General features: G+C 48.0%; 1 protein-coding gene across 4 annotated transcripts in view; it reads left to right on the forward strand.

Annotated features, from left to right (window-relative positions):
* Positions 1–486: 486 nt before the first annotated feature.
* Positions 487–27,376, forward strand: part of cdk20 (cyclin dependent kinase 20) — a 61,905-nt gene continuing 35,015 nt past the window's right edge. For 3 of the 4 annotated variants that reach the window (XR_009507840.1, XM_059949651.1, XM_059949649.1), the window contains exons 1-7: positions 487–576; positions 1,212–1,325; positions 4,822–5,010; positions 6,043–6,164; positions 8,746–8,808; positions 10,799–10,922; positions 13,514–13,669. Coding sequence is in view for 3 of the 4 variants with exons in the window: in XM_059949651.1 (XP_059805634.1) it covers positions 502–576; positions 1,212–1,325; positions 4,822–5,010; positions 6,043–6,164; positions 8,746–8,808; positions 10,799–10,922; positions 13,514–13,669 (843 nt within the window). In the remaining variant the exon portion in view is untranslated. Of the gene's footprint in view, positions 577–1,211; positions 1,326–4,821; positions 5,011–6,042; positions 6,165–8,745; positions 8,809–10,798; positions 10,923–13,513; positions 13,670–17,187; positions 21,600–27,376 lie in introns of those variants that run through there. The other variant, XM_059949648.1, reaches the window with a different exon arrangement.

Below are 27,376 nucleotides of genomic sequence, written 5' to 3' on the forward strand. Positions count from 1 at the left end.
CTAGTGTAGTCTCTGTGTTGTTTTTTACGTAGTTCAGTCTAGTTTTTGTACAGTGTCATGTAACACCATGGTCCTGAAAAACGTCGTCTCATTTTTACTATGGACTGTACCAGCAGTTATGGTCGAAATGACAATAAAAGTGACTTGACTTGACTTGACTTGAAATGCGGCTTTGGAGCTGACATATAGAATATAGCACCAGCTATATTTTTAAACTTATTTGTGGAAATATTTTGTAGTCTGAAGGAACTTTAATTTGTTTTGTTATATATGTACAGTCAGGTGACAAAAACCCTGAATTTGATCTTCAAACATAAATTATAAAAGTTTAAAGAAACTGTGGGCTTCAGACTCTCAAGAAACGATCGGCTTTGCAGGGTGACGTCATGACGTGCAGCGGGCAATCGGCGTCGTCGTCAATGCTCGCCGACGTCACGGCGTCCCGCCCGCTGCTTCCGTTGCCATGACGCCCCATGGCCTGTCAACTCAGGCTTCGGGGCGATGGAGCAGTACAGCATCCTGGGGCGGATCGGGGAGGGAGCGCACGGCATCGTCTTTAAGGCCAAGCACGTCGAGGTGAGGGAAGAGGGAGGAGGGCTCAGGTCACTCTCTTCCAGCCGTCCCTCTCCCTCCGCTTCAGGCTGTCCACCTGCCCACTCCTTTCCTCCAATCCGCCAACTCTTCGCCTCAGGGCCACTCCACCCACCTCAGGCTACGCACCATTTACCCTCTTCCCCCACCCCTCCTTTGGCTGCCCACTATCCACCCACTCAGCTTAGTTTGCCACCCTCTTCTCCCTCCCTCATTGCAGGCAACTCACCATTCACCCTCTTCCCCTCATCCCTCCTTTGGCCACTTACTTTCCCACTATTATCCACCCTTACCTTGGGTCACCCACCACCTCACGCTGCCCACTGTCCCCCACCCCCACTGCTTCACCTCAGGCTGCCCATGCTCCATTGCCTCACTTCTCAGTCCGCAGCCCACTGCCAGACCCCTCACCCCTGAACCCCCCACTCCCAGGGACTATCCAGAAAACAGAAGCTCTCTTGACATCCTGAACCCCAGTGGTATGGAGATCTCTCAGTGCCCCCCTCCACTCCCGGGGGCAGGGTGGCACCCTCCTTGAACAGAGGCAGAGGTGTCGGCGGTTCCTTGCCCAGACCCTGGCACCGACCCCTGACCCCTGTCCTTTCTCCTTGCCATTCCAGACGGGAGAGACGGTTGCATTAAAGAAAGTAGCCCTGCGTAAGCTGGAGGACGGCATCCCTAACCAGGCCCTGAGGGAGATCAAGGCCGTGCAGGAGATTGAAGACAATCAGTATGTGAGTGGGTTTTCAACTTCAATTATTGTCAATCAACTGTAGACCATCAAAGAGAAACATTCCTCCGGACCAAAATGCACAACACAGTACATATAACACACCCATAACACATAAATTAATATACGTTTGTTCGTCATGTGCTTTGTCGTATGACGTGGGTGAACATGGTCTTTCCATGGCCATGACTGTTCTTGGCAATTTTTCTGCCTTCTTCTGGGCAGAGTCTTTACAAGACGAGTGACCCCCGCCATTATCGGTAGTCTTCAGAGATTGTCTGCCTGGCGTCAGTAGTTGCATAAGTGGGACTTGTGTTATGCACCGGCTGCTCATACGACCATCTGCTGCTATGGTCGGGGGACTAAGCAAGTGCTTCACCTTGCCCAGGGGTGACCTGTAGACTAGGGGAGGAAAGGAGTGTCTTACACCGCCTTTGGTGGAGTTGTATCTCCACCCCGACACCCGAAAGTAACATTAGCACAAATAAATTAACAAACTATGAATTATATTCCAGAAGATTGACAGCATAAGGTGTGTTTGTGACACAAGTTGAAAAGTAAACAGTATAACAATAGACAATAGGTGCAGAAGTAGACCATTCGGCCCTTCGTGACTGGCGCTGCATACACGACAAGACCTGGGTGGTGTCATGGGGTTGAGTAGCCTCACAGCCTGGTAAATCCCACCCTAACTTTCCTTGTCCTAATACCACCTGCCCTAATGGTAGGGGTTCAAAGAAATTATTGGACGGATGAGAGGGATCCCCAACAATGCTGAGGGCCCTGCGTAGGCAGTGCTCCTGATAAGTGTCTCAGATGGGTGGAAGAGCGACCCTGATGAACGATCCTTTGTAGGGTTAGGTGCCTTGCAAGACGATGATGCAGGTCTGTGACGCCTCCCCCTCTTTGTAATTCCTTCTGCTCCCCTATACCCCTCCCTGTCTCTGTGAACCTCAGTCTCCTGCACACCTTGCCCATCTCTGTAATCCCTCATGCTCCCTACAACCCACCCCGTCTCTGCAACCCCACCCTCCACTCTGAAGGGAGACCCCTCCACTCTGATGAGCCTTTTGAAATTATCTGATGCATCGATTCATACTATCAGAATCTTTTCCCCACAGTAGAAGTGCCAACCACCAGAAGATACGATTTTAAGGTTAGAGGCACTGTGAAGGACAATTTTTTTTAACGCCGAGGTACCTGAAGTGGGCTACCAAGCGAGTGGAAGCAGGCAGTTGGAGTTTAAAGATAGTCACCTGAATATGGAGGGGATTGAGGGAAATGGGTGATACACAGGAGGAGGACCTTTTGTGCAAATTGATATCAAGGTCTGCACAACATTGTAATCAATGTCCTGTCCTGTTCTGTGTAATAACCCTTCTGCCTGTTGCTTCTCAATAATGTGTTTTATTTATAGAGAGACAGCACGGTAACAGGGCCTTCCAGGGCAACAATCCCTCACTGCCCCATCAGACCCATGTGACCTACTAACCCACACGTCTTTGGAGTAGGGAGGAGACCATGGAGAATATGCAGACTCCTCACAGACAGGAATTGAACCCGGGTCGCTGGCATTGGAATGGCATTACCCTGTTAATGAGAATCCATCTACAACCAGCTGCGAGGGCAATATCAGACAAAGTGAATCTCCATCACTGGGGTTACTGTAGGGGTAAGCTGTGGATAAAGTCATTGGGCTAAGAGGTTAACGAGGAGAGTGCGAGGGAGCAGGAGAACAGACAAAGGGATTCGAGGCAGGCAGGAGGAAACATCCAGTGCTGTACCCTCCTGTGTTCTATGTTCGAAGTTGTTCATTAAGCTCTTTAGGAAGACTCTGAGGAATCTCAGAAACAGTAACATATACAAAGTGCTGGAGGAACTCAGCAGGTCAGGCAGCATCTATGGAAAGTACAGTCGATGTTCTGGGCCGAGACTCCCCATTTAAATCAGGTTATTACCACTGACATAAGTTGTGGTATTTGTTGTCTTGTGGCAGCAGTACAGTGTAATGCATACAAAGTTACTATACAAGCAGTCCCCGGGTTACGTTCGAGTTCCGTTCCTGAGTCCGTCTTTAAGTCGGATTTGTACGTAAGTCGGAACAAGTACATCCAGTATTATTTAGCGTCAGTTAGTCACGCGTTTGTCTTAGTATATAGTATATATTTTACCTTTCTATGCATATAAAACACTTAAGAAAAGCATGTATTCCAATAATTAAACCACTGCGTTGCTTAGTAATAGTTGTAGCTTTCATTGGGGCAGGGCCTTTCACATGCTCCATTATTCTCACTTTATCCGTTATCTTTTAAAATTGTTCCGATCGTTGACCATCTGTACCCTAACGCTTTTCCAATGACCGGTGGCGTTCACCTCTTTCCAATCGCTTTATTATCTCCACTTTGTTTTCGTGCTTCCCGTCAATGGAACAGAAACACTGTGAGTGGCAGGTCCTGAGTTGTGCCGGCTCCCGAGGTCCGCTGGGTCCTAAGGACCACTGCACTGAGACAGGTTAAGTGGGATAAGTGGGGGCTGTGCTGGGTTTGGGTGTTTGATCCTCCACAATATTCCGCGTGGGAATTTAAACTGGAGGTGGCAGTGTTTTTTTTTAACGAGGTTGAGTTGCGAGCTTGACATCAACCTGGCACGGGTGGTACGGGAGTCACTGGATCGACATCAACCCGGCATGGGAGTGGTCTGTCACTGGATCAAACACGGAAACCTCCGTTCTCGAGCCCGGCGCTGATCTCACTGCACCACCGGAATGGGGGGGGAGGGGGTCAGGGTCAATCTTACGAAGAAAAATTTAAGACAACTGCAAAGTTAAATGCTCAACAGAGTGTAACGGCAACGACTGAAAATGGCGGACAGCATTCTCCTTCCTCGGTTTGTAAGTACGAGTTGTCCGTAAGTTGGACGTTCGTAACTCGGGGACTGCCTGTGAATCACAATAAGAAGTATATAAAAATAAAGTATTGCAAAAAGGGAGCCAAAAATAGTGAGGTAGTGTTCATGGGTTGGTTCTTTGTTCAGAAATTTGATGGAGGAGAGGAAGAAGCTGCTCCTAAAACGGTGAGTGTCTCTCCTCAAGCTCCTCTGCCTCCTCTCTGGTGGTAGTAGTGACAGCAAGGCATGTCCTGTTCCTTAATGATGGATGCCACCTTTTTGAGGCATCGCCAATGGAGGATGCCCTGGGCGCTGGGGAGGCTGGTGCCCACGACTGAGTTCATGACTCTCTGCTGCTTTTAACGATCCTGTGCAGGGGCCCCTCCATACCAGACGGTGATGCGGCCAGTCAGATTGCTCTGCATGGTTCATCTGTAGAACGTTGCTGAGTCTCTGATGAAATCTAACCTCTGGCATGCCCTCTTTGTAATTGCAGTGATCTGTTATGCCCAGGATCTTGAAGCTGCTCACAGTTCCACTGCTGACCCCTCGATGAGGTCTGATGTGTGTTCCCTAGAAGTCTCCTTGTAATCTCTGTCTCTTATCTCTCACAGGTGGTGAAGCTGAAGGATGTGTTCCCACATGGGACGGGCTTTGTTCTGGTCTTCGAGTACATGCTGTCCGACCTGTCCGAAGTGATCCGAAACTCCGACCGGCCCCTGACTGAGTCCCAGGTCAAAGGTTACACGATGATGCTGCTGAAAGGAGTGGCCTTCTGTCACCAGAACTCCATCATGCACAGGGTGAGAGCCCCCGCAGCTCCCTCCTGCGGCTCTGCACCTGGACAGGGTCATCCTTCAAGTTCGGGGCTAACTGAAGGTCGTCCCGAGGGGTGGAGTGGAGTCAGCACATTAATGGGTTTGTGGTCACCCCCGGTTTAATATCCGAAGGGTCGGGGGAAGTCCTTGCCCAGACTTCATACCCCCTCGCAACTGGCATTGGACCAGTCTGGGGGTGTGAGCCTCCTGGCTGGGTTGTGGCCTCTCTGTAGAATGAGACTGCGATGCCCACGTCTCGATGCCTCTATCAGCACCCCAGCTCACCCCTCTGTGTTCGAACAATGTTCCACAGTGCAACAGGTGAACTGAGGAGGGAGTGCCATGGGAGAGGCAGCAAAGGGGGAGCACAAGTCAGCCTGGGGGGCGACGGTGATGTGGGAGCACCAAACCAAAGGGAGGGAACGTCAGTCTGCGGGGAGGACAGCTCATGTTAAGACCATAAGACAGAGGAGCAGAATCAGGCCATTCGTCTCATGGCTGATTTATTTTCCCACTCAATTCCATTTTCCTATCTTCACCCCATGACCTTTGACACCCTGAACTTGTCAACCTCCGCTTTATGACCAATGATTTGGCCTCTACAGCCAGCTGCGGAATTCTACAGACTCGCTACTCTTTGGTTAAAGAATTCCTCCTCCTCTCTTTTCTAAATGGACATTTCCCTTATTCTGAGGCTGCCCCACGTCCACTCTATCTAACCCTTTCAGTATTCGAGAGATTTCAATGAGACGCTCTCCCATTCTTCTAAACTCCATTGAATACAGGCCCATCAAACGCTCTTCGTACAGTACATTAACCCTTTCATTCCCTGAATCATTCTCTTGCACCTCCTCTGGACCCTTTCAATGCCTGGGAAGTTTACTATCAACTATGTTAAGAGCGCTGCTCAAAATCCAGATTGTTTATTTCTGTTAGAACAGAATTTGTTAAGTTAATTAGCCGGGAGCCTGCCTGAGCTTGTCTCACACAAAGTCTGTCCCTCCCAACTCCACACAGGACCTGAAGCCGGCTAACCTGCTCATCAGCTCGACGGGACACTTGAAAATTGCCGATTTTGGCCTGGCACGGGTCTTCTCCAATGAGGGCGGCCGGCTCTACAGTCACCAGGTGGCCACCCGGTGAGTCAGGTGGGGGAGGGGTCAATCACCTCTGCAGACCATGCACCCCCTTCCCACTGCCTCAGTAAAGCAGCCATTAGGTCAACACTCCGCCCATCCCAGGCCGTCTCTCTTCTCCTATCTACCATTAGGCAGGAGAGACAGACTAACCACTAGGGTCAGGGACAGCTTCTATCCTGTCTCCACTGAAGGGTATTGATAATGGCTGGAGTCACCTGTCTTGGAAAGACACTGCCTCAGAAGAAGACAACGGCAAACCACTTCTGTAGAAAAATTTGCCAAGTATAATCACGGTCGTGGAAAGACCATGATCGTCCTCGTCATAGGACAGGGCACATAACGAGTATGATAAGTTGGACTCTTGACCTCATTATGGTCCAATGTAGTATGAGTGAATGTATACAATATACAACCTGGAATTCTTAGTCTTCACAGACAGCCACGATGTGAAAACCCCCTAAAGAATCAATGACAGAAACGTCAGAACCCCAGAACGGGAGACCTGCAGCTTGCTGTTATGATGTTACAATCTGCCACGTCGCTTCTCCGAGTCACCTGACTCAGGGATGGGCAGAGGATCACTTGAATTTAGGGGCCTTCTTCCAACAGCAGCACACGTTGTGACAGGTCCACACCCCGAAGGTGCGCGTCTTCCAGGCTGGATCTGGAGATATCGAGACACTAGGCCACACAGCGAGTCCGAATAATAAGAACCCGCTGCCCGTGGAGAACCATAGTTTGAGCGGCAGTTGTAGATCACGGACTCTGACAGGACCCCAGCCACCTTGAAAAGAAAAGAGAGACGTGAAAAAAGAGAATAAGCTGTTTCAGGAAGAAAACCTCTGGCACCATCCTTTCCAGCTCTTCCCAATCTACCTTGTGATCTTGCACCATGTTGTTTACCTGTACTACACTTACTAGAACATTGAACAGTCCAGGAGGCTAAAGAAATTTGGCACGTCCCCATTGGCTGTCACCAGTTTTTATTGATGCACCGCAGAAAGGTGCATCATGGCTCAGTACATCAATGGCTCTGCCCATGACTGAAGGAAACTGCAGAGAGTTGTGGACTCGACTCAGCGTATCATGGAAACCAGCCTCCCCACCATTGACTCCGTCTACACTTCTCTCTGCCTCAGCAAAGCAGCTAAGTTAACCAAAGACAGCCCCTCTCCACCCACCCCGAACATCCTCTCCCATCAGGTAGGAAGTTCAGAACTGTGAAGTGTGATGTTAAAGCATAAAAATCACTGTTATGTAACAAAAATAGATGAATAATGTTCACAACTTCATGAACCGTTCAGAAATCTGATGGCAGGGAAGAAGCTGTTTGATTGTTCAGTGTGGGTCTTCAGCCTCCTGTACCTCCTCCTCAATGGTTCTAACGAGAGGAGGGCATGGGAAGGGTCCTTGGTGATGGACGCTACCTTCTTGAGGCATCGCCTTTGGAAGGTGTCCTTGATGGTGGGGTGGTTTGTGCCTGTGGTGGAGCTAGCCGAGTTTGCAACCTCTTGCAATCTTGCGCATTGCACCCTGTGTACAGAAGATGGTGCAGCCTGTCAGAATGCTCTCCACTGGACATCTGTAGATAGTTGCCAGTCTTCACTGACAGAACAAGCCTCCTCAAACTCTGAATGAAATACAGATGCTGGAAAGTGCCTGAAAGCTCGTCCCACCAGGCTCAGGGACAGCGTATAGCCCCCTGTTGTAAGACTCCCCTAAAAACGTTCGAAGTAAAATTTATTATCAGAGTATATACACATCGCCACCCTGAGATTCTTTTCCTGCGGGCATACTTAGCAAATCTGTAGAACAGTAACTATAAACCAGATCTGTAAACTGTAAACAAACTGTGCAACTGCAGATAATAAATAAATAGCAATAAATAACTATTGTGAAATATAATAGAAGAGTCCTTAAATGGGTGTTATCCCCTTTTTGTTCAAGAGCTTCCTGTTGAGGGGTAGTAACTGTTCTTGAACTTAGTGGTGTGAGTCCTGAGGCTCCTGTACCTTCTACCTGATGAGAAAAGTACAATTAGATGGACTCTTGACCTCACAGTCTACCTCTTGATGCTGTTGCACTGTATTGTCTGCGTGGACTGCACTTTCTCTCTGAGTGTAACACTTTCTTCCGCATTTCATCACTTCATAATTGAACTACCTCAGTGTACTAATGCCATGAAATGATCTGTCTGGATGGCATCCAAGAGCAAAGTTTTACACTGTACCTTAGTGTATGTGGCAATAATAAACCAATTTACCCCTCTACCTACTTTCACCTCTCTCCTCGTCTCTGATTTAAATTGCAATATGTTACGTCAGCAACGCACACAATGCTGGAGGAAGAGTGCAGTCACAATTTCGACTCCAGTCCTGCTGAAGTGTCTTGGCCCAAGACGTCGACTCTTTACTCTCTTCTCTAGATGCTACCTGTCCTGCTGAATTCCTCCAGCATTTTGTGTGTGTTTGGATTTCCAGGATCTGCAGATGTTTTTCTTGTTTGTAACTGAGTACATTATGTCGGTTGTTGTGTGTTTGTTTGCAACTGAATATGTTATGTCGGTTGTTGTGTGTTTCAGGTGGTACAGAGCCCCAGAGCTGTTGTATGGAGCTCGTAAATACAATGAAGGCGTGGATATTTGGTGAGAAACAAATACTGTCTCATAAAAATAAAGTTTATGTTCTTTTATGGTTACATGCGAGGGGTCAGACACAGAGTGAGGCTTGCTCTACACTGTCCCATCACACACTCCCGGGGTCAGACACAGAGTGATGCTCGCTCCACACTGTCCCATCATACACTCCCAGTGTCAGACAGAGTGAGGCTCCATCTTCAATCTTCCATCGCACATTCCTGGGGTCAGACACAGAGTAGCTCCCACTACCTTGTCCTGCACTTCCAGGACAGGGGAAGCACTCAGTTAAACGCAGGAAAATAGTTGAGGGTGTCCCATGGGTGGTTTACAAGCTGAAAACCCGGGATATCCATCCATCCATCCAGTACCAGAGGGCATGGTTGGAGAATAAGGGGTAGGTCATTTAGGACAGAGTTAAGGAAAAACTTCTTCTCCCAGAGAGTTGTGGGGGTCTGGAATGCACTGCCTCGGAAGGCAGTAGAGGCCAATTCTCTGGATGCTTTCAAAAAGGAGCTGGATAGGTATCTTATGGATAGGGGAATCAAGGGAATTGGGGACAAGGCATGAACCGGGTATTGATGGTAGATGATCAGCCATGATCTCAAAATGGCGGTGCAGGCTCAAAGGGCCGAATGGTCTACTTCTGCACCTATTGTCTATTGTCTGTGAGCCAGTCAGACTGACCGTTGCTTCGCCCCTCCCACCCATACAACTGATCTGTTCTGGTCCAAAGGCTCTTCCTCCCCAACACTGGTCCTATTCTGGACCAGAAACAGCCCGCCTGCATATAAAAAGGCAGTCTTGTCACAAAGGAATGATTTCCCCGGATTTAGGAAGGCAGGCGGAATGTCACCCACACACAAAAAATAAAATGGGAAGCAGGAGGTGAACACTCAGCCCTTCAAGCCCTGCCCCACCATCCATCACTATCGAGCTCTGATGATTTTGATCCAAGGTCCTTCTGGAAGTCAAAAAGTAGGTGTAAAGCTTGCTTCGTGGTCATTTTATTATTGCTAATAGTCCAAAGAGAACTGGGAATGGAGAGAAACCGGTTTAGTTGGGGAAGGAAAAGAAAAGGCAAACAAAAAAAGAAAAGACAAATGGGCCAAGGTGTTCAGCTCTTATAACCCAGATAAACAGACATTCAAATTTAGAGATAGCCCTTGTTCAAATAATGCTATACAAAATGATACGAAGAACTGTATCCACTAGGGGCAAATTGGCTAATTGTATATACATACTATGAACACTAGGAATCATACTAAACAGTTACATGTATATAACTAGTTATATAAAATACAAGCAAGCATAAAAGTTAAGTTGCAAAGGACATAACTACTATACAGTCTAATCTGTGGACCAATACCGTAAAGCAAGGGGAGTGTGGACCCCAGGTTGGAACTCTGGAGTCTAATCCAACAATATCTTCTGCGCAGGTGTCATCAGTCGTCCTCACAGCAGCTCCTCAATTCCCTCATCCTTTGCATTTGAGCATTGCAGCTGGGTTTCTCTCCCTAGTGCATTAGGATCAAGAGCCACTCTGCAGGATGTGAAGCTTGCTCTGCAGGGGAAGGATTTAAATAACGATAGTGATTAGCCTTATTTTTCCACATGTACATCAAGACATATGGTGAAATACATCGTTTTGCATCAACGACCAACACAGTGTGGGATATACCCGGGCAAGGGGCAGGCGCGCTTCTATCGCCAACGTAACATGCCCATAACTCACTAACCCTAACCGGAGTGCCCAGAGGAAACCCACGCGGTCATGGGGAGAACGTACAAACTCCTCAGCTGAAATTGGATGGCGAGGTAGTCTGGTGATCAGTGCCGCTTGTAAGCTCGGGATTCAATTTCCTCCAACACCTGTAAGGAGTTTGTGCATTTGCCCCTTGACACCGTAGGAATGCCGCTCTGAGAGGATGTCGAAACTGTCCCAGTAATGGGGAGTGGTCCTAGCTGTCGGTTAACCCAGTGTGGTCTCTTCCTGTAGGGCTGTGGGCTGCATCTTTGGAGAGCTCCTGAACAATTCCCCACTCTTCCCTGGGGAAAATGACATTGAGCAACTGTGCTGTGTCCTGCGGGTCCTGGGGACCCCCAACGAGCAGATCTGGCCGGTAAGTACCTTCTTGGCACTTCTGGCCTGTTCCCTATCATTCAGCCCCTCTCTGGCCCCTAAGACATAGAAACAGACTTAGGCTATTCGAGCGACTCCATGGCCCTTTTAATCCCATTCTCCTGTCTTTTCACAACCACTGATCAAGAACTTATCAACTTCTGCTTTAAATGTACGCAATAGCTTGGCCTCTACAGCTGTCTGTTACAATGAATTCCACAGATTCACCACCCTCTGACTAAAGAAATTCCTCCTGATCTCTGTTCTAAAGGGATGTCCTTCTCTGGTCCTAGACTTCTCCAGTATAGGAAACATCCTCTTCAGGTCCACTCTATTGAATATTTGATAGGTTTCTATGCAATCTCCCTCCATTTCTTCTAAACTCCAGTGAGTGTAGCCCTGGAGCCCTCAAATACCCTTCACTTGTTAACCATTTCATTCCCAGGATTGTTCTCATGAACCTCCTTTGGACCCTCTCTAACACCAGCACAACCTTTCTTAAATAAGGGGCCCCAAATTACTCACAATACTCCCAAGTGTGGTTTGACCAAAGGCTCAATATGTGGTATACAGTACTGTGCATAAGTCTTAGGTGTGTATGTATAGCTAGGGTGTCTGAGACTTCTGCACAATACTAGAATAATTTTATGGTTTGCACTGTACTGTCACCACAAAAATAAACACATATTTCATGACATATGTGGGTAATGACAAACCCGATTCTGATATGGGTCTCTGTTGTGGACTGAGAAGGGCAAGGGTGCAAGGAGAAGGGAAAGGGGGAAAGGAGAAGTCCCAGAGAGACATTCTGCAATGATCAATAAACTGATTGTTTGGATTTAAATGACTTTGCCTGGGTCTCGGGGCTGGGTGTGTTTGCACCTGCACCAACCCCCGCCCTGGCACTCCTTCTCTGCCATGGTGCTCCACCCTCCCCATCCCCAACATCCTTTGTTCCCACCAGATTTACAAACTCACTCTCTGTTCCACTTCGACAAATACAGTACTGTGCAAAAGTATTATGCACCCTATTCAACTATCAAGTCACCTCTCATCCTCCTTAACTCCAAAGAGAAAAGCCCTAGCTCGCTTAACCTATCCACATATTCTCACTCCCTGATAAAGGGTCTCAGCTTGAAACATCCATTGTTTATTGATTTCCATAGAAACTGCCCGACCTGCTGAGTTCCTCCAGCATTTTGTGTGTATTTTTACTCTGGATTTCCAGCATCTGCAGAATCTCTTACGTTTATCCTCTCAAAACATGTAATCCAGTTAGCATCCTCGTAAATCTCCTATCTACCCTCTCTAAAGCTCCCACATCATTCCTACAATGAAGCATATTATAACATACTCAAATTGCTAATAACAATGTTATTGGGAAAATAAATAACATGAATGTAGACAATCTTGGCCATTTACAGTGTCTCAGTAATTATGACAATAATAATAATGTCCAGGTTCCAATACACTGCCTGAGATAAATGAAGCATTATTTTGAGAGGACTAAAAATCGTACAAACGAGGATGTAATGCTGAGGCTTTCTAAGGCATTGGTAAAAATGTTTAATCTTACTACCCTGTCATCCTTGCTCCACACTGACTATATTTAGGAGTATTCTGAGCAGTTTTGGAAAAGATTTGAAAAATATTTGGAAAATATTTAAGAAAAGATGTGCTGGCATTGGAGAGGGTCCAGAGGAGGCTTACAAAAATGATCCTGGGAATGAAAGGGTTTGCTGACACCGCTGTCGTAGGCTGAATCAAGGGTAGTGACAAATCGGCATAGATGGAGATTGAAAATCTGGCTGAGTGGTGCCACAACAACCTTTCACTCAATGTCAGCAGGAGGAACTGGAGGTCCATGAATCTGTCCCCGTCGAGCGATTGGAGGCAGAAAGGCTCAGTGACTTTTAAGTTCCTCGGTGTTATCATTTCAGAGGATCTGTTGTAGGCCCAGTATGCAATGACAATTACAAAGAAAGCTCTGCATCGCCTCTACATCCATAGCGGTTTGCAGAGATTCGGTATGAACCTCAAACTTTGACACACACACACCACACCTCTGTAAGTGTGTAAGTGTGTGGTGGAGAGCATATTGACAGGTTGCATCACAGTCTGGTATAGAAACACTGATGTCCTTGGACGGAAAATCCTATAAAATGTCGTGGATATTGCCCAGTCCATCACGAAAAAGCCCTCCCCACCATTGAGTCTATCTCCATTAAATGGTATGATCCATCATCAAGGAACCCCCACCTCCCAGACCAGGCTCTCTTCTCACTGCTGCCATTAGGAAGAAGGTACAGGAGCCTTGGGACCAGCACTACCGGGTTCAGGAACAGTTATTGCCCTCATGAGTTCATTGTAATATTTTGGGTCCAGGGTAGCTCCTTTAAGCTGTTCACCATTTCCGCTGCTGATCCCTTGATGAGGACTGGTCTGTGTTCTCCCAACTTCCCCTTCCTGAAGTTGCACTGCTCCCTCCCTTGCCTCGAGCAAGTCCCTGGCCTCATACAGTGACCATTCCCAGAGGGGCGACCCTTGCCCTCATCCCTGACTTCTTTACTCTCCCCCCTCCCACCCTGGCAGGAAATCACGGAACTCCCGGACTACAACAAGATCACCTTCAAGGAGAACCCGCCCATCCCACTGGAGCAGATCGTCCCGGACACCTCGCCCGAGGCTTTGGATCTCCTCAAGCGGTTTCTGGTCTACCCTTCCAAACAGCGCATCAGTGCTGCCGAGGTGAGTGCATGCCGGGATGGTAGGTGGGGGGGTGGTCTCCCATTGCCAGGCCCCACTGAGCCGCAGGCAAAGCTCAGACCATCCAGGGCATGGCCTCTTTCCATTACTACATCACCTCCTGGTGTGAAGCTACCAATGCAGACAACTGGAATAAAAACTGCAAAGGATCGTAGACTCCGCCAGTTCCATCATCAGCACTAGACTCCTCGCCAAAGGCATCGTTAAATTATGATGCCTCAAGAAATGGCATCTGCCATGAAGGACTCTCACCATCTAGGACATGCCCTCTTCTCATTAGTACCATCAGGGAGGAGGTACAGGAGCCTGAAGATACACATTCAACATTTTAGGAACAGCTTCTCCCCCTCTGCCATCAGATTTCTGAACAGCATGTCATAGTGAACATGATATCACAAATTTGCTTGCTTTTTGCACTATTTATTTTTAAAATATATTTCTTATTGTAATTTATAGTCAGTATTTATGCCTTGCACTGTACTGCTGTCACAAAACAACAAGTTTCACGATGTATGTCAATGATAATAAATCTGATTCTGACTATGATCCTCCTTCGTCCGTTTCCCCACATTGGGGCCTATCTTTCTACGCCTTGCCTATTTCAGAATCAGAATCATTTGCAGTCACTAATGTATGAGATGGAATTGTCCTGATGAAGAGTCTCAGCCTGAAACATCAACTGTTTATTCATATCTATAGATGTCACCTGACATGCTGAGGTCCTCCAGCATTGTGCATGTTGTTGTGGATTTCCAGCATCTGCTGTATATCTCGTCTGTTTTTTTATTTATTAACATCTGGTGTGGAATTGACCCTTCTGGCCCTTCGAGCCATGCCACCCAGCAATCCCCCCAATTTTGTAGTAGGCAGTTGTCAATCCCAGGGGTTCATGGGTTTGTGTCTCTGGTGGACTGTGCTCTCCCTAGGGCGCAGTTGTAAACAACATCAAACTGCCTCAGGGGCCCCGGCTCCAGATTTCTTCCTTGGAGTTTACTCAAGCAATATCTGTAGGAGCAAAAGGAACTGTCAACATTTTGGGTTGCAACCCTGCATCAGGTCTGAGAGTGGAGAGGAGAGAGGGCCGATATAAAAAGGAGAGTGGTGTCACAGGAGCCTGAAGTAACTGGGAGACTGAGGGGAGGTGAAAGGCAGGTTGAAACAGGTAGAGGAGGGGAGTCTGATGTAGTTTCTCTTAGACTATCTGTCATACCTCACAAACAATGTATCCCAATCCTCAGTCGGAAATACCTGAGCATGTTTTAAGGCTGACGAGCCCCACCTACTCAAAGCAACTGGTTTTTTAGGTGCCTGTGACCCGCCTTTTCCCCTTCTCTTGTCAATAGAAATAGTTCCGCCGGGCCTAGTAGCTGAGCCACACATGAAGGCCAAGAGTTGGACTTGGTTGTCAGAGGCTGTTAGAGTCGCACACCATTTGGGGCATTTTATAGGTAGTGGGAGTTTGTCCCCACTACCACTGCTGACTATGACAACCTTAGGAACCAATCCCTAATTTAACCCTAGCCTAATCACAGGACAATTTATAATGACCAAGTAACCTACTAACTGGTACATCTTTGGACTGTGGGAGGAAACTGGAGCACCTGGAGGAAACCCTGCAGTCACGGTGAGAACGTACAAACTCCTTACAGGCAGTGGCGGGAATTGAACCCATAGGTATATACTGTAAAGCATTGTGCTAACCACTGCGCTACCATTGCATTTATAGTTTACTGCTCCACTGTAAAGCCAGTCCTGATGAAGGGTCTCAACCCGAAACTAGGTATTGCCTGACCTGCTGAGTTCCTCCAACATCTTGTGATTATGTGTTGATGTGGAATTTGTTGTTTTTGCAGTTGTACAAAGACATAAAATTATTATAAATTACAAAAATAGTGCGTGGAAAGAAAGGAATAGTGAGGTGGTGTTCACGGACAATTCAGAAATCTGAGGGCAGAGGGGAAGAAGTGGTTAGCACAATACTTTACAGTACAAGTGACCCACTTATTTCTAGTGATAGAGTCATACGGTCTTCAGCCCCTAAGTGTCTGTGCTGACTAAGAGGTACAGTCAGTGACCACTTTACTAGGTACATGCTGCTGTAGCCCATCCATTTCAAGGTTTGACACATGCATTCAGAGGTGCTCTTCTGCACACCACTGTTGTAACATGCCATTTGAGTTAATGACAGACTCAAATAACTTCTTGTCAGATTGAACCAGTCTGGCAATTCTCCTCTGACCAGTCATTAACAAGGCATTTTCACCTACAAAACTGCCGCTCGCTGGATTTTTAAAAAAATGTCATTCCATTCACTGTAAACCCTGGAGGTTGTTGTGCGTGAAATCCCAGGAGATCGGCAGTTTCTGAGATACCCTGTCCAGTGCTAGCATTCATTCCATGGTCAAAGTCACTTAGATTACATGTCTTCCCCATTCGGATGTTTGGTCTGAACAACAACTGAACCTCTTAGCTATGTCTGTATGCTTTTACGCATCGAGTTACTACCTTACTGCCACATGATTGGCTGATTAGATATTTGCATTAACGAGCAAGAGTACAGGTGTACCTAATAAAGTGGCCAGAGTGTATGTCCTCTCATTTTCAGTTCGCCAGCCATATTAAAAAAACAAAAAAAATGCTCACCGTGTCTCTGCCCCTCATGATTTTATACGCCTGTAAGAGATCACTCCTCTGTCTGCCACGTTCCATTGAGTAAAGTCCAAGCCCATCCTAATCTACCTAAAGCCCAGCCTCTTGAGTCCTGGAAACATCCTTGTAAACCTTATTTGCACTCTTTCCTATTTAATCACATCCTTCCTGAGGATGGGCAGCCAGAGAGATTGGACAGGCTCGGACTTGTTTCTCCATAGAGCATAGGAATATGAAGTATGATATTTTCTATTTAATTTATTTATTTAGTGGGATATAGTGTGAGTAGGCCCTTCCAGCCCTTCAAGCTACCCAGCAGTCCCCTGATTTAATCCAAACCTAAACATAGGACAATCTACCTACCGACTGGTATGTCTTTGTACTGCGGCAGGGAACTGGAGCATCCTGAAGAACCCCTCACAGCGAGAACGTGTGAACTCCTTACAGGCAGTGGTGGAAATTGAACCCAGGGTGCTGGTACTGTAAAGCGTTGTGCTTACCACTACTCTACCGTGCCATTTTACAGATAAGTACGAAATCTTAAGAGTTTGGGGAATCGAGAACTAGAGGGGAAAGATTTAATAGGAACTTGAAGGTCAACATTTTTTTAATATTGAATGAGCTGCCAGATAATGTGGTTGATATAGGTGTAATAGCACCTTTTTAAGACAGTTAGACCTTACACAGATGGAAAGGTTTAGGTTATGGACAAAATGCTGGCTAATGGGATCAGCTCAAAGGCACCTTGGTTGGCTTTGACCAGAAATAGGCCAAAGGGCCTATTTCTGATCTGTATTGCTCTGAATGCCTCTTAACTGTAGTGATTATATTTGATTATCCCTTCTCCCCAGCCTATCACCTTCCCCTGGGTCCCATCCTCCCATGGTCCACTCTCCTCTCCTATCAGTCAACATTCCCTGGCTATCCAGTCTCTTGCCGTAACTGATCCAGCAGCGTCCCCCGCGAACCATCGCTGCACCACCACGTCCTTCAAACCTGCAATTGGTGAGGTGCCACAAGTTTTGTGGAGCAGTTTTGGGCCCTGTAACAGAAGGAATGTGCTGGCATTGAAGAGGGTCCAGAGGGAATTCATGAGAATGATCCCAGGAATGAAAGGGTTAACATATCAGGAGTGAACTCGCTGGAGTTGGGGGAGGGGGGAATGTCACTAAACATAATCAGAATCAGGTCTAATATCATTGGCATGTAATGTGGTTTGTCTTCACGACAGCACTACAATTCAATACATAATAATAGAGGCATTACTGTAAGTAATAGTGTAGCGATGTGCTACACACAGCGCTGAAATATCGACACGCAGTCGGTAAGTCGTTTCAAGACTAGTTTATCCAAATTTTGCGGCGCTGGCATTTTGTGAGCGGGTTCACCTGCGCAGAAAGTGGGTCGCCACATAACCCCCCCCTCCCAGAACCGGCGATACACCCCCCAGTGTCCACAGTCTGGATCAGCCTCTGTTTGGGAGGTCTGCCTCTGCGCCGTGGTGCCTGAACCTCGACCGGCTGCGCCAAGTCCACATGGGCTGATTTGAGTCGGTCCACCGTGAAAACCTCCTCTTTCCCCCCAATGTCCAGAATGTACGTGGACCCGTTGTTCCTGATCACCTTGAACGGCCCCTCGTACGGCCGCTGTAGCGGTGCCCGGTCTTCGCCCCCTTCATACAAACACAAACTTACAGTTCTGCAGGTCTTTGGGTACATGGGTCGGGGTCCGTCCGTGCTGTGAAGTTGGTACAGGGGCCAGGTTGCCGAGCCTTTTGCGTAGTCTGTCCAGGACTGCTGCGGGTTCTTCCTTTTGCCCCCTTGGGGCTGGTATGAACTCTCCTGGGACAGCCAGGGGTGTGCTGTACACCAACTCGGCCGACGAGACATGCAGATGCTCTTTGGGCACTGTACGAATTCCAAGCAGGACCCAGGGAAGCTCGTCCACCCAGTTAGGTCCTCTCAGGTGGGCCATGACAGCCGACTTCAAGTGACGGTGGAAGCGTTCCACTAGTCCGTTCAACTGTGGGTGTTAGGCAGTAGAGTGGTGTAGCTGCGTTCCCAACAGGCTGGCCACAGCCGACCACAGGCTGGAGGTGAACTGGGCGCCTCTGTCGGAGGTAATGTGGGCCGGTACCCCGAAGCGTGCTACCCAGGTTGCAATCAGTGCTCGGGCGCAGGAATTGGCAGATGTGTCGGTGAGCGGGACCGCCTCTGGCCACCTCATGAACCGGTCTACCATCGTTAGGAGGTACCGCATTCCTCGGGACACTGGTAGGGGGCCCACGATATCCACATGAATGTGGTCGAACCTCCGGTGGGTGGGTTCGAACTGCTGCAGTGGGGCTTTAGTATGCCACTGCACCTTGGCTGTTTGGCACTGCGCGCACGTTCTGGCCCATTCACTGACAAGCTTGCGAAGCCCGTGCCACGCGAACTTGTTGGAGACCAGCCGGACGGTTGTCCTGATAAATGAGTGTGCCAACCTGTGTATGGAGTCGAAAACTCGCCGCCTCCAGGCTGCCGGGACGATGGGGTGAGGTTGGCCGGTAGCCACGTTGCACAGGAGGGTCCTCTCACCTGGGCCTACGAGAAAGTCTTGCAGCTGTAAACCCGAGATTGCGGTCCTGCAGCTGGGCATCTCGTCATCTGCCTGCTGCGCTTCCACCAGTGCTGCATAGTCTACCCCCAGGGACAGGGCCTGGACAGCTGGTCTGGAGAGTACATTCGCCATGACGTTGTCCTTTCCCGAGACATGCTGGATGTCCGTCATGTACTCAGAGATGTAGGACAGATGTCGCTGCTGGCGAGCCGACCAGGGATTGGACACCTTCGTGAATGCGAAGGTCAACGGTTTGTGGTCCGTGAACGTGGTGAACGGCCTGCCTTTGAAGAAGTACCTGAAATGCCGGATTGCCAGATACAGTGCCAACAGCTCCCAGTCGAAAGCACTGTACTTGAGTTCGGGCGGTCATAGGTGCTTGCTGAAGGATGCCAGGGGTTGCCAGCGTCCCTCGATGAGTTGCTCCAGCACCCCACTGAGTGCTGTGTCGGATGCGTCCACCGTGAGGGCGGTCAGAATGTCCGTTCTGGGGTGCACCAGCATCGCGGCATCTACCAAGGCTTCCTTGGCTTTAACGAAAGTGGCCGTGGCCTCCTCATCCCAAGTAATGTCCTTGCCTTTACCCGACATCAGGGTGTACAAAGGGTGCATGATACGGGCTGCTAAGGGGAGGAAACGGTGGTAGAAGTTCACCATACCAATGAACTCCTAGAGGCCTTTGACCGTGTTGGGGCGGGCAAAGTGGCAGATCGCGTCTACCTTGGCGGGCAGAGGTGTTGCCCCGTCTTTGGTAATTCTGTGGCCCAGGAAGTCGATGGTATCGAGACCGAACTGGCATTTGGCTGGGTTGATCGTGAGGCCGAAATCACTCAGGCGGGAGTAGAGCTGGCGGAGGTGGGACAGATGCTCCTGGCGCCTACTGCTGGCTATAAGGATGTCGTCCAAATAGATGAACGCAAAGTCCAGGTCGCATCCCACCGCATCCATTAGCCACTGGAATGTTTGTGCAGCATTCGGGGGAACTCGCACAGGCTGAACAGGGTGATAAGTGCTGTTTTGGGGATGTCTTCAGGGTGCATCGGGATTTGATGGTATCCCCGGACGAGGTCTACTTTGGAAAATATTCTTGCCCAGTGCAGGTTTGCTGCAAAGTCCTGTATGTGTGACACGGGGTAGCGGTCTGGAGTTGTAGCCTTGTTCAGTCTGCGGTAGTCACCGCATGGTCTCCAACCCTCAGCTGCTTTGGGCACCATGTGCAGGGGGGAGGCCCATGGGCTGTCGGACCTCCGTACAATCCCCAATTCCTCCACCCTCTTAAACTCCTCCTTCGCCAGGTGGAGATTTTCCGGGGGGAGCCTTTGTGCGCGGGCGTGGAGGGGTGGTCCCTGGGTCGGGATGTAGTGCTGTACCCCGTGTCTGGGCATGGCCGCTGTGAACTGCGGTGCCAGAATCGATGGAAAGTCCACCAGGATTCTGGTGAATTAGTTGTCCGACAGTGTGATGGAGTCCAGGTGTGGGACTGGCAACTTGGCTTCACCCAGGGAGAATGTCTGGAAAATCTCGGCATGTACCAGTCTTTTCCCTTGCAAGTTGACCAGCAGGCTGTGAGCTCGCAAGAAGTCCGCCTCCAGGAGTGGTTGGGCCACGGCGGCCAGAGTGAAGTCCCACGTGAACTGGCTGGTGCTGAACTGCAGCTGCACTGTGCGGGTGCTGTATGTCAGTATTGTAACGAACCCCGTAACTGGGTCACTTACCAGCAAGGATAGAGAGGTCCGTTGAAGTCTGATGGTACTATTTTAACAGTATTTATTGATAAAAATACACAAAATAATATCAATGCAAACATACAGATAATATACGTCGTCAATACTAAATCTAAAAGCGCGGGTATAATAATAATCAATAAGAAATAGCTCTATCGTTGTCTAGGGGATAATGTATTGTACGATGGAAATATAAAAGTCGCTGTTAGTTCGTTCAAGCTGCAGCGTTTTGGTTTGAGAGAAAGATGGGTTAAAACTTGCCCAGTCCTTTTATGATGTCAACCCTTCGAGAGTCGTTGGGAGTTGGGTTCCCCATTGTTAGCTAAAAGCCATTCTCCTGTGGTAAAAGCCACCGGTTCTGGGGCAAATGGAACCGAACGCACATGGCCTCCTCCCACTGGCTTCCGCTATTACGGGATCGCTAGCGTTTCTTCTGGTGTGTCTGAGGGGCTGTTCCCACAGACCCTCTTTTATCCTGACTCACAGGGTCACAGATGTCAATCAGGTAGGGATGATTCAATCCCTCCACCAACCAGCCTACTTTGCCTGAGGGCTTCCATGAAGCACAGCATTTTAATACACAATTCCGTCTCCAAGAGACAACGGCCGTTTCCCGTAGCTTTATATCGCCGGAGGGGTCAAGACATTCCAAACATCTCTCTCTCATTTCCTGGGTCTCCTGAACTGACTCAATAGTGATCTTGTGATTCTCACAACGGAGGAGGCTACCCCGCACCCTTCGGCCCCTCAGAGCTGTGGTACATTCATAACACCCCCTTTCTTCAAAGCGTTTTCACCAGCGGCGAAAACGAAATAGTACAGAGACTTACAGGATTTTAGAATCTAACACAATACAAAAGTTTTTTTTTACAGAGTAATACAGTTATACGTTCAATTCAGCATCTAAACAGTTAACGATTACAGTGTCACTTCCTTTAATACCTTAACATCTTGTACCTTACTAAAGTCTTGTAGCATCAGACTTCAATTTAATAACCACCTATTTTTATTTCTTTCCTTCAGCAAACAAAAACTAAAGAGTTGTGATCTTAGCTTACGTGTATACTACAAAAGTTCATGCAAATACTAATCTTTCTGTTGCTTTCAAACTTAACAGGCAGGCTTCCATGGGGTGGTCTTTATTATTCACATGCTTTGTTGAAATCCTGTAAAACTGGCTTTTGCTATTTAAAAATGGCGTCCCCATTAATCCTTGCCTCTTTTCCGGTTAATTCCCACGTGGGGAGCTTGGGTACCCTGGCGAAATAGGCTTTCGCCCACTTCTTTCATTGGAGTTATTTTATCAACACCGTGTCCCAAACTTAGACCATCTTCTGAATTTCCACCCAATTCTTTAATTTTACACAAGTTGCTAGCCTTCTCTTCAGGACCCTTCAGGCTATTAGTTTTCAGTTCGAACTCTTTGTTCAAGCAGCATTTCAAATTTTGCCTTTTCACACCACACTCTGGAATAACAATAGCATGCCCCCCCCCCCCCCCCCGTCATCTTCCAACTCTACCTGTAAGCAATCCGCAGGCTTTAAATTTTTTTCATTCGATTTGGGAACTACTGTCACGAACCCCGTAACTGGGTCACTTACTAGCAAAGATAGAGAGGTCCGTTGAAGTCTGATGGTACTATTTTTAACAGTATTTATTGATAAAAATACTCAAAATAATATCAATGCAACCATACAGATAATATACGTCGTCAATACTAAATCTAAAAGCGTGGGTATAATAATAATCAATAAGAAATAGCTCTATCGTTCTCTAGGGGATAATGTATTGTCCGATGGAAATATAAAAGTCACTTTAGTTCATTCAAGCTGCAGCATTTTGGTTTGAGAGAAAGACGGGTTAAACTTGCCCAGTCCTTTTATGATGTCAATCCTTCGAGGGTCGTTGGGAGTTGGTTTCCCCATTGTTAGCTAAAAGCCATTCTCCTGTGGTAAAAGCCACCGGTTCCGGGGCAAATGGAACTGAACGCACATGGCCTCCTCCCACCGGCTTCCGCTATTACGGGATCGCTAGCGTTTCTTCTGCTGTGTCTGAGGGGCTGTTCCCACAGACCCTCTTTTATCCTGACTCACAGGGTTACAGATGTCAATCAGGTTGGGGTGATGCAATCCCTCCCTCAACCAGCCCACTTTGCCTGAGGGCTTCCACGTAGCACAGTATTGCAATACACGTCCGTCTCCAAGAGACAATGGCCGTTTCCTGTAGCTTTTATATCGCTGGGGGGGTCAAGACATTCCGCACGTCTCTCTCTCTCTCATTTCCTGGGTCTCCTGACTCAAATCAATAGCGATCCTGCGATTCTCACAAAGGAGGGGGCTACCCCGCACCCTTCGGCCCCTCAGAGCTGTGGTACATTCATTACAGTATCGTGCTGCCATTTGCGGCCCTCAGGGTGGGTCCTGGCTTCCTGTTGCAGCTGTCGTACCCCGTCGGGGCAAGACGTTGATTTCCGCTCCGGTGTCGACCAAGAAGCGGAGTCCGGACTGTTTGTCCCAGATCTACAAGAGGCTGTCCTGGTGGCCAGCCGCCATAGCCATTAGTGGCAGCTGGCCCTGGCCCTTGCAGGGTAGGCGACAACAGCGGGCTTCTGTGCCCCACCGCTGGTGGTAGAAATACCACTGTTCACTGTCCTCCTCACTCCTGCCTCTGTGTTGTGTGCGCCCCCCTGCCGGGCCTGGTCTGGTCTGCTGTTGGGCGCGTGGCCTGGTAATCTGATGGACGGACGCCACGCTCTCCCTCTTGGCTTTCCACAGCGCGTCTGCCCGGGCCGCCACCTTCCAGGGGACACTGAAATCTGTGTCGGCCAGCAGCAGACGTATGTCCTCGGGCAGTTGCTCTAGGAACGCTTGCTCGAACATGAGGCAGGGCTTGTGTCCGTCAGCCAGGGCCAGCATCTCGTTCAACAATGCTGATGGCAGTCTGTCTCCCAAACCGTCCAGGTGAAGCAGGCGGGCACCTTGCTCACGCCGTGAGAGGCCAAAGGTCCCAATGAGCAGCGCTTTGAATGCTTCATATTTGCCTTCTTCCGGGGGCGACTGTATGAAATCCACAACCTGGGCGGTGGTCTCCTGGTCAGGGGCACTCACCACATGGTAGTAACGCGTGGAATCAGAGGATATCTGCAGAATCTGGAACTGGGCTTCTGCTTGGCTAAACCACACGCGTGGTCGCAGCATCCAGAAAGCTGGCAGCTTTAGCAAAACTGCGTGAACAGATGAAGAGTCGGTCATCTTTGGTCCAAATCCCGTTTGGACTGTCGGGGTCACCAATGTAGCGATGTGCTACACACAGCGCTGAAATAACGACGCGCAGTCGGTGAGTCGTTTCGAGACCAGTTTATTCAAATTTTGCGGCGCTGGCAGTTTGTGAGCCGGTTCGCCTGCGCAGAAAGTGGGTCGCCACAATAGTTAATTTAAAAGGCAGTGCAAAGATTTAAAAAAAGTGGAGTTAGTGTTCATGGGTTTATTATCCATTCAGTTGGATGGCAGAGGGGCAGAAGCTGTCTGTGAATCTCTTGAGTGTGTGCCTTCAGGCTCCTGTACCTCCTCCCTGATGGTAACCATGAGAAAAGGGCATGTCCTGGGTGATGGAGGTCCTTAAATGTGGGTGCCGTCTTTTTGAGACATCGCTCCTTGAAGATGTCCTGGATACTAAGGAGGCTAGTGCCCGTGATGGAGCTGACTGTTTATAAGTGTCTGTAGCTTATTTCGATTCTATGCAGTAGCTCTCCCCTCCCCCCCCCCCATACCAGACAGTGATGCAGCCAGTTTAAATGCTCTCCATGGTCGTACATCAGTAGAAATTTGCGAGTGTCTTTTGTGACGAACTAAATGTCCTCAAACTCCTAATGAAATATAGCCACTGATGTGCCTTCTTTGTTACTACACCAGTATGTTGGGCCCAGGATAGATCCTCAGCGATATTCACCCACAGGAATTTGAAATTGCTCACTCGTTCCACTTCTGATCCGTCTGTGAGGATTGCTGTGCGTTCCCTTGGCTTGCTGTTTCCAACACTGAGTGCGAGGTTGTTGCTATGATACCACCCAACTAGTTGGTATATCTCACTCCTGCACACCCTCTCGTCACCATCTGAAATTCTGCCATCTGAGTAGTTGTGTTGTCAGCAAATTTATGGATGGCATTTGAGCTGTGCCCAGCCACATAGTCACGAGTGTAGAGAGAGTAAAGCAATTGGCATCCCTGAGGTGTGCCAGTGTTGATTGTTATCGAGGTGGAGGTGCTATTTATGATCCACACAGGTTGTGGTCTCCCACTTAGGAAGTCAAGAATCCAGTTGCAGAGGGTGACAGGGAGGCTCAGATTTGGAGTCTTTCAATCAGAACTGTAGGGATGATTGTGTTAAATGCTGAGCTGTAGCCAATAAACAAATCTTGACACGGATATTTGTATTGTCCAGGTGATCCAAGGGTGCATGAAGAGCTAATGAATTACATCTGTCGTAGACCTATTGTGGCGATAGGCAAATTGTCTAGGGTTAACATATGAGGAGCGTTTGATGGCTCTGGGCTTGTACTCGCTGGAGTTTAGAAGAATAAGGTGGGGGGAAGATCTCATTGAAACCTATCAAATTTTGAAAGGTCTAGATAGAGTGGACCTCTATAATGTTGGCCTGGAAGAAAGGGACAGAATGCGAGGAATCCTAGTTTGCCGACGACCCACAAAATAGATGGGTGTGTGTACTGTGATGAAGTCAATACAGAGGGATCTGGGTGGGTTGAGTGAAGAGGAGGTGACTTGATAAATGCAGACCAACGCGAGTAAAACTGAGGTCATGTGGAATAATCTAAAGGCAAGCTGTTAACTAAATGGGAGAAAACCTGAGTGAAATATTCAGGTATATTCTCATACAGAAATCATAAAGGATTATGATGTTTATCGGGATGGAGGCCGGTGACTAGCGGGGTGCCTCAGGGATCTGTTTTGGGCCCAATATTGTTTGTAATATACATAAATGATCTGGATGATGGGGTGGTAAATTGGATTAGTAAGTATGCCGATGATACTAAGGTAGGAGGTGTTGTGGATAATGAGGTGGGTTTTCAAAGCTTGCAGGGAGATTTATGCCAGTTAGAAGAATGGGCTGAACGTTGGCAGATGGAGTTTAATGCTGAGAAGTGTGAGGTTCTACATTTTGGCAGGAATAATCCAAATAGAACATACAGGGTAAATGGTAGGGCATTGAGGAATGCAGTGGAACAGAGAGATCTAGGAATAACAGTGCATAGTTCCCTGAAGGTGGAGTCTCATGTAGATAGGGTGGTGAAGAAGGCTTTTGGAACGCTGGCCTTTATAAATCAGAGCATTGAGTACAGAAGTTGGGATGTAATGTTAAAATTGTACAAGGCATTGGTAAGGCCAAATTTGGAATATTGTGTACAGTTCTGGTCACCGAATTATAGGAAAGATATCAATAAGTTAGAGAGAGTGCAGAGACGATTTACTAGGATGTTACCTGGGTTTCAGCACTTAAATTACAGAGAAAGGTTGAACAAGTTAGGTCTCTATTCATTGGAGCGTGGAAGGTTGAGGGGGGATTTGATCGAGGTATTTAAAATTTTGAGAGGGATAGATAGAGTTGACGTGAATTCCATTGAGAGTAGGGGAGATTCAAATGAGAGGACATGATTTGAGAGTTAGGGGCAAAAGTTTAAGGGAAACACGAGGGGGTATTTCTTTACTCAGAGAGTGATAGCTGTGTGGAATGAGCTTCCTGTAGAAGTAGTAGAGGCCAGTTCAGTTGTGTCATTTAAGGTAAAATTGGATAGGTATATGGACAGGAAAGGAGTGGAGGGTTATGGGCTGAGTGCGGGTAGATGGGACTAGGTGAGATTAAGAGTTCAGCACTGTGATGGCCTGTTTCCGTGCTGTGATTGTTATATGGTTATATGGTTATTAGATAGGCATGTCTATGGATGATAGAAAAAGTGGAGGCTATATGTGAGGGAAGGATTAGGTTGATCATAAGTAGGTTAAAAGGATGGCACAACAATGTGGGCTGAAGGGCCTGTACTGTAATTTGTTAGCAGGCTGGAGTAGCACACTGACCTCCATCTGTCAGGGCAATCAATACAGGAGTTAGGGCATTATGTTGCAGTTACATTAAATATTGGTGAGACTACACTTGGGAATATTGTACAATGTTGTAGGAAAGATGTTATTAAATTAGTAAAATTGCAGAAGGATTTACCAGAATGTTGCCTGGACTTAATCAGAGTCATAGTCATAGAGCGTCGTAGCACAGAAACAGGAATTTGCCCCATCTGGTCTGTGTGAAACTATTAATCTGCTTAGTCCCAATGACCTACACCTGGACCATAGCCCTCTATACACCGGTCTCTTAAATGCTTAAATCAAGCCCTTATCCACAACGTGCTGGCAGCTCAATCCACACTTTAACCAGCCTCTGAGTGAAGAAGTTCCCTCTCATGTTTCCTGTAAACATATCACCTTTCTCCCTTAACCCATAACTTGAGGGCCCGAGTTACATAGACAAGCACTTTATGGGTGACCTGAGAGAGGTACAGTATACAAGATCATATGGGCATAGATAGGGCGAAAGCACGTAGTCGTTTTCCCAGGGAGAGGTGTGCTAAAAGCAAGAGGGCATATGTTTAAGATCAGAACCGGCAGATTTAAGAGGAATATCTGGAGCAACTGCTTCACACCAAGGG

This window comes from Hypanus sabinus, chromosome 24 (genome assembly GCF_030144855.1).
Source record: "Hypanus sabinus isolate sHypSab1 chromosome 24, sHypSab1.hap1, whole genome shotgun sequence".
In the NCBI taxonomy this organism is placed as follows: Eukaryota; Metazoa; Chordata; class Chondrichthyes; order Myliobatiformes; family Dasyatidae; genus Hypanus; species Hypanus sabinus.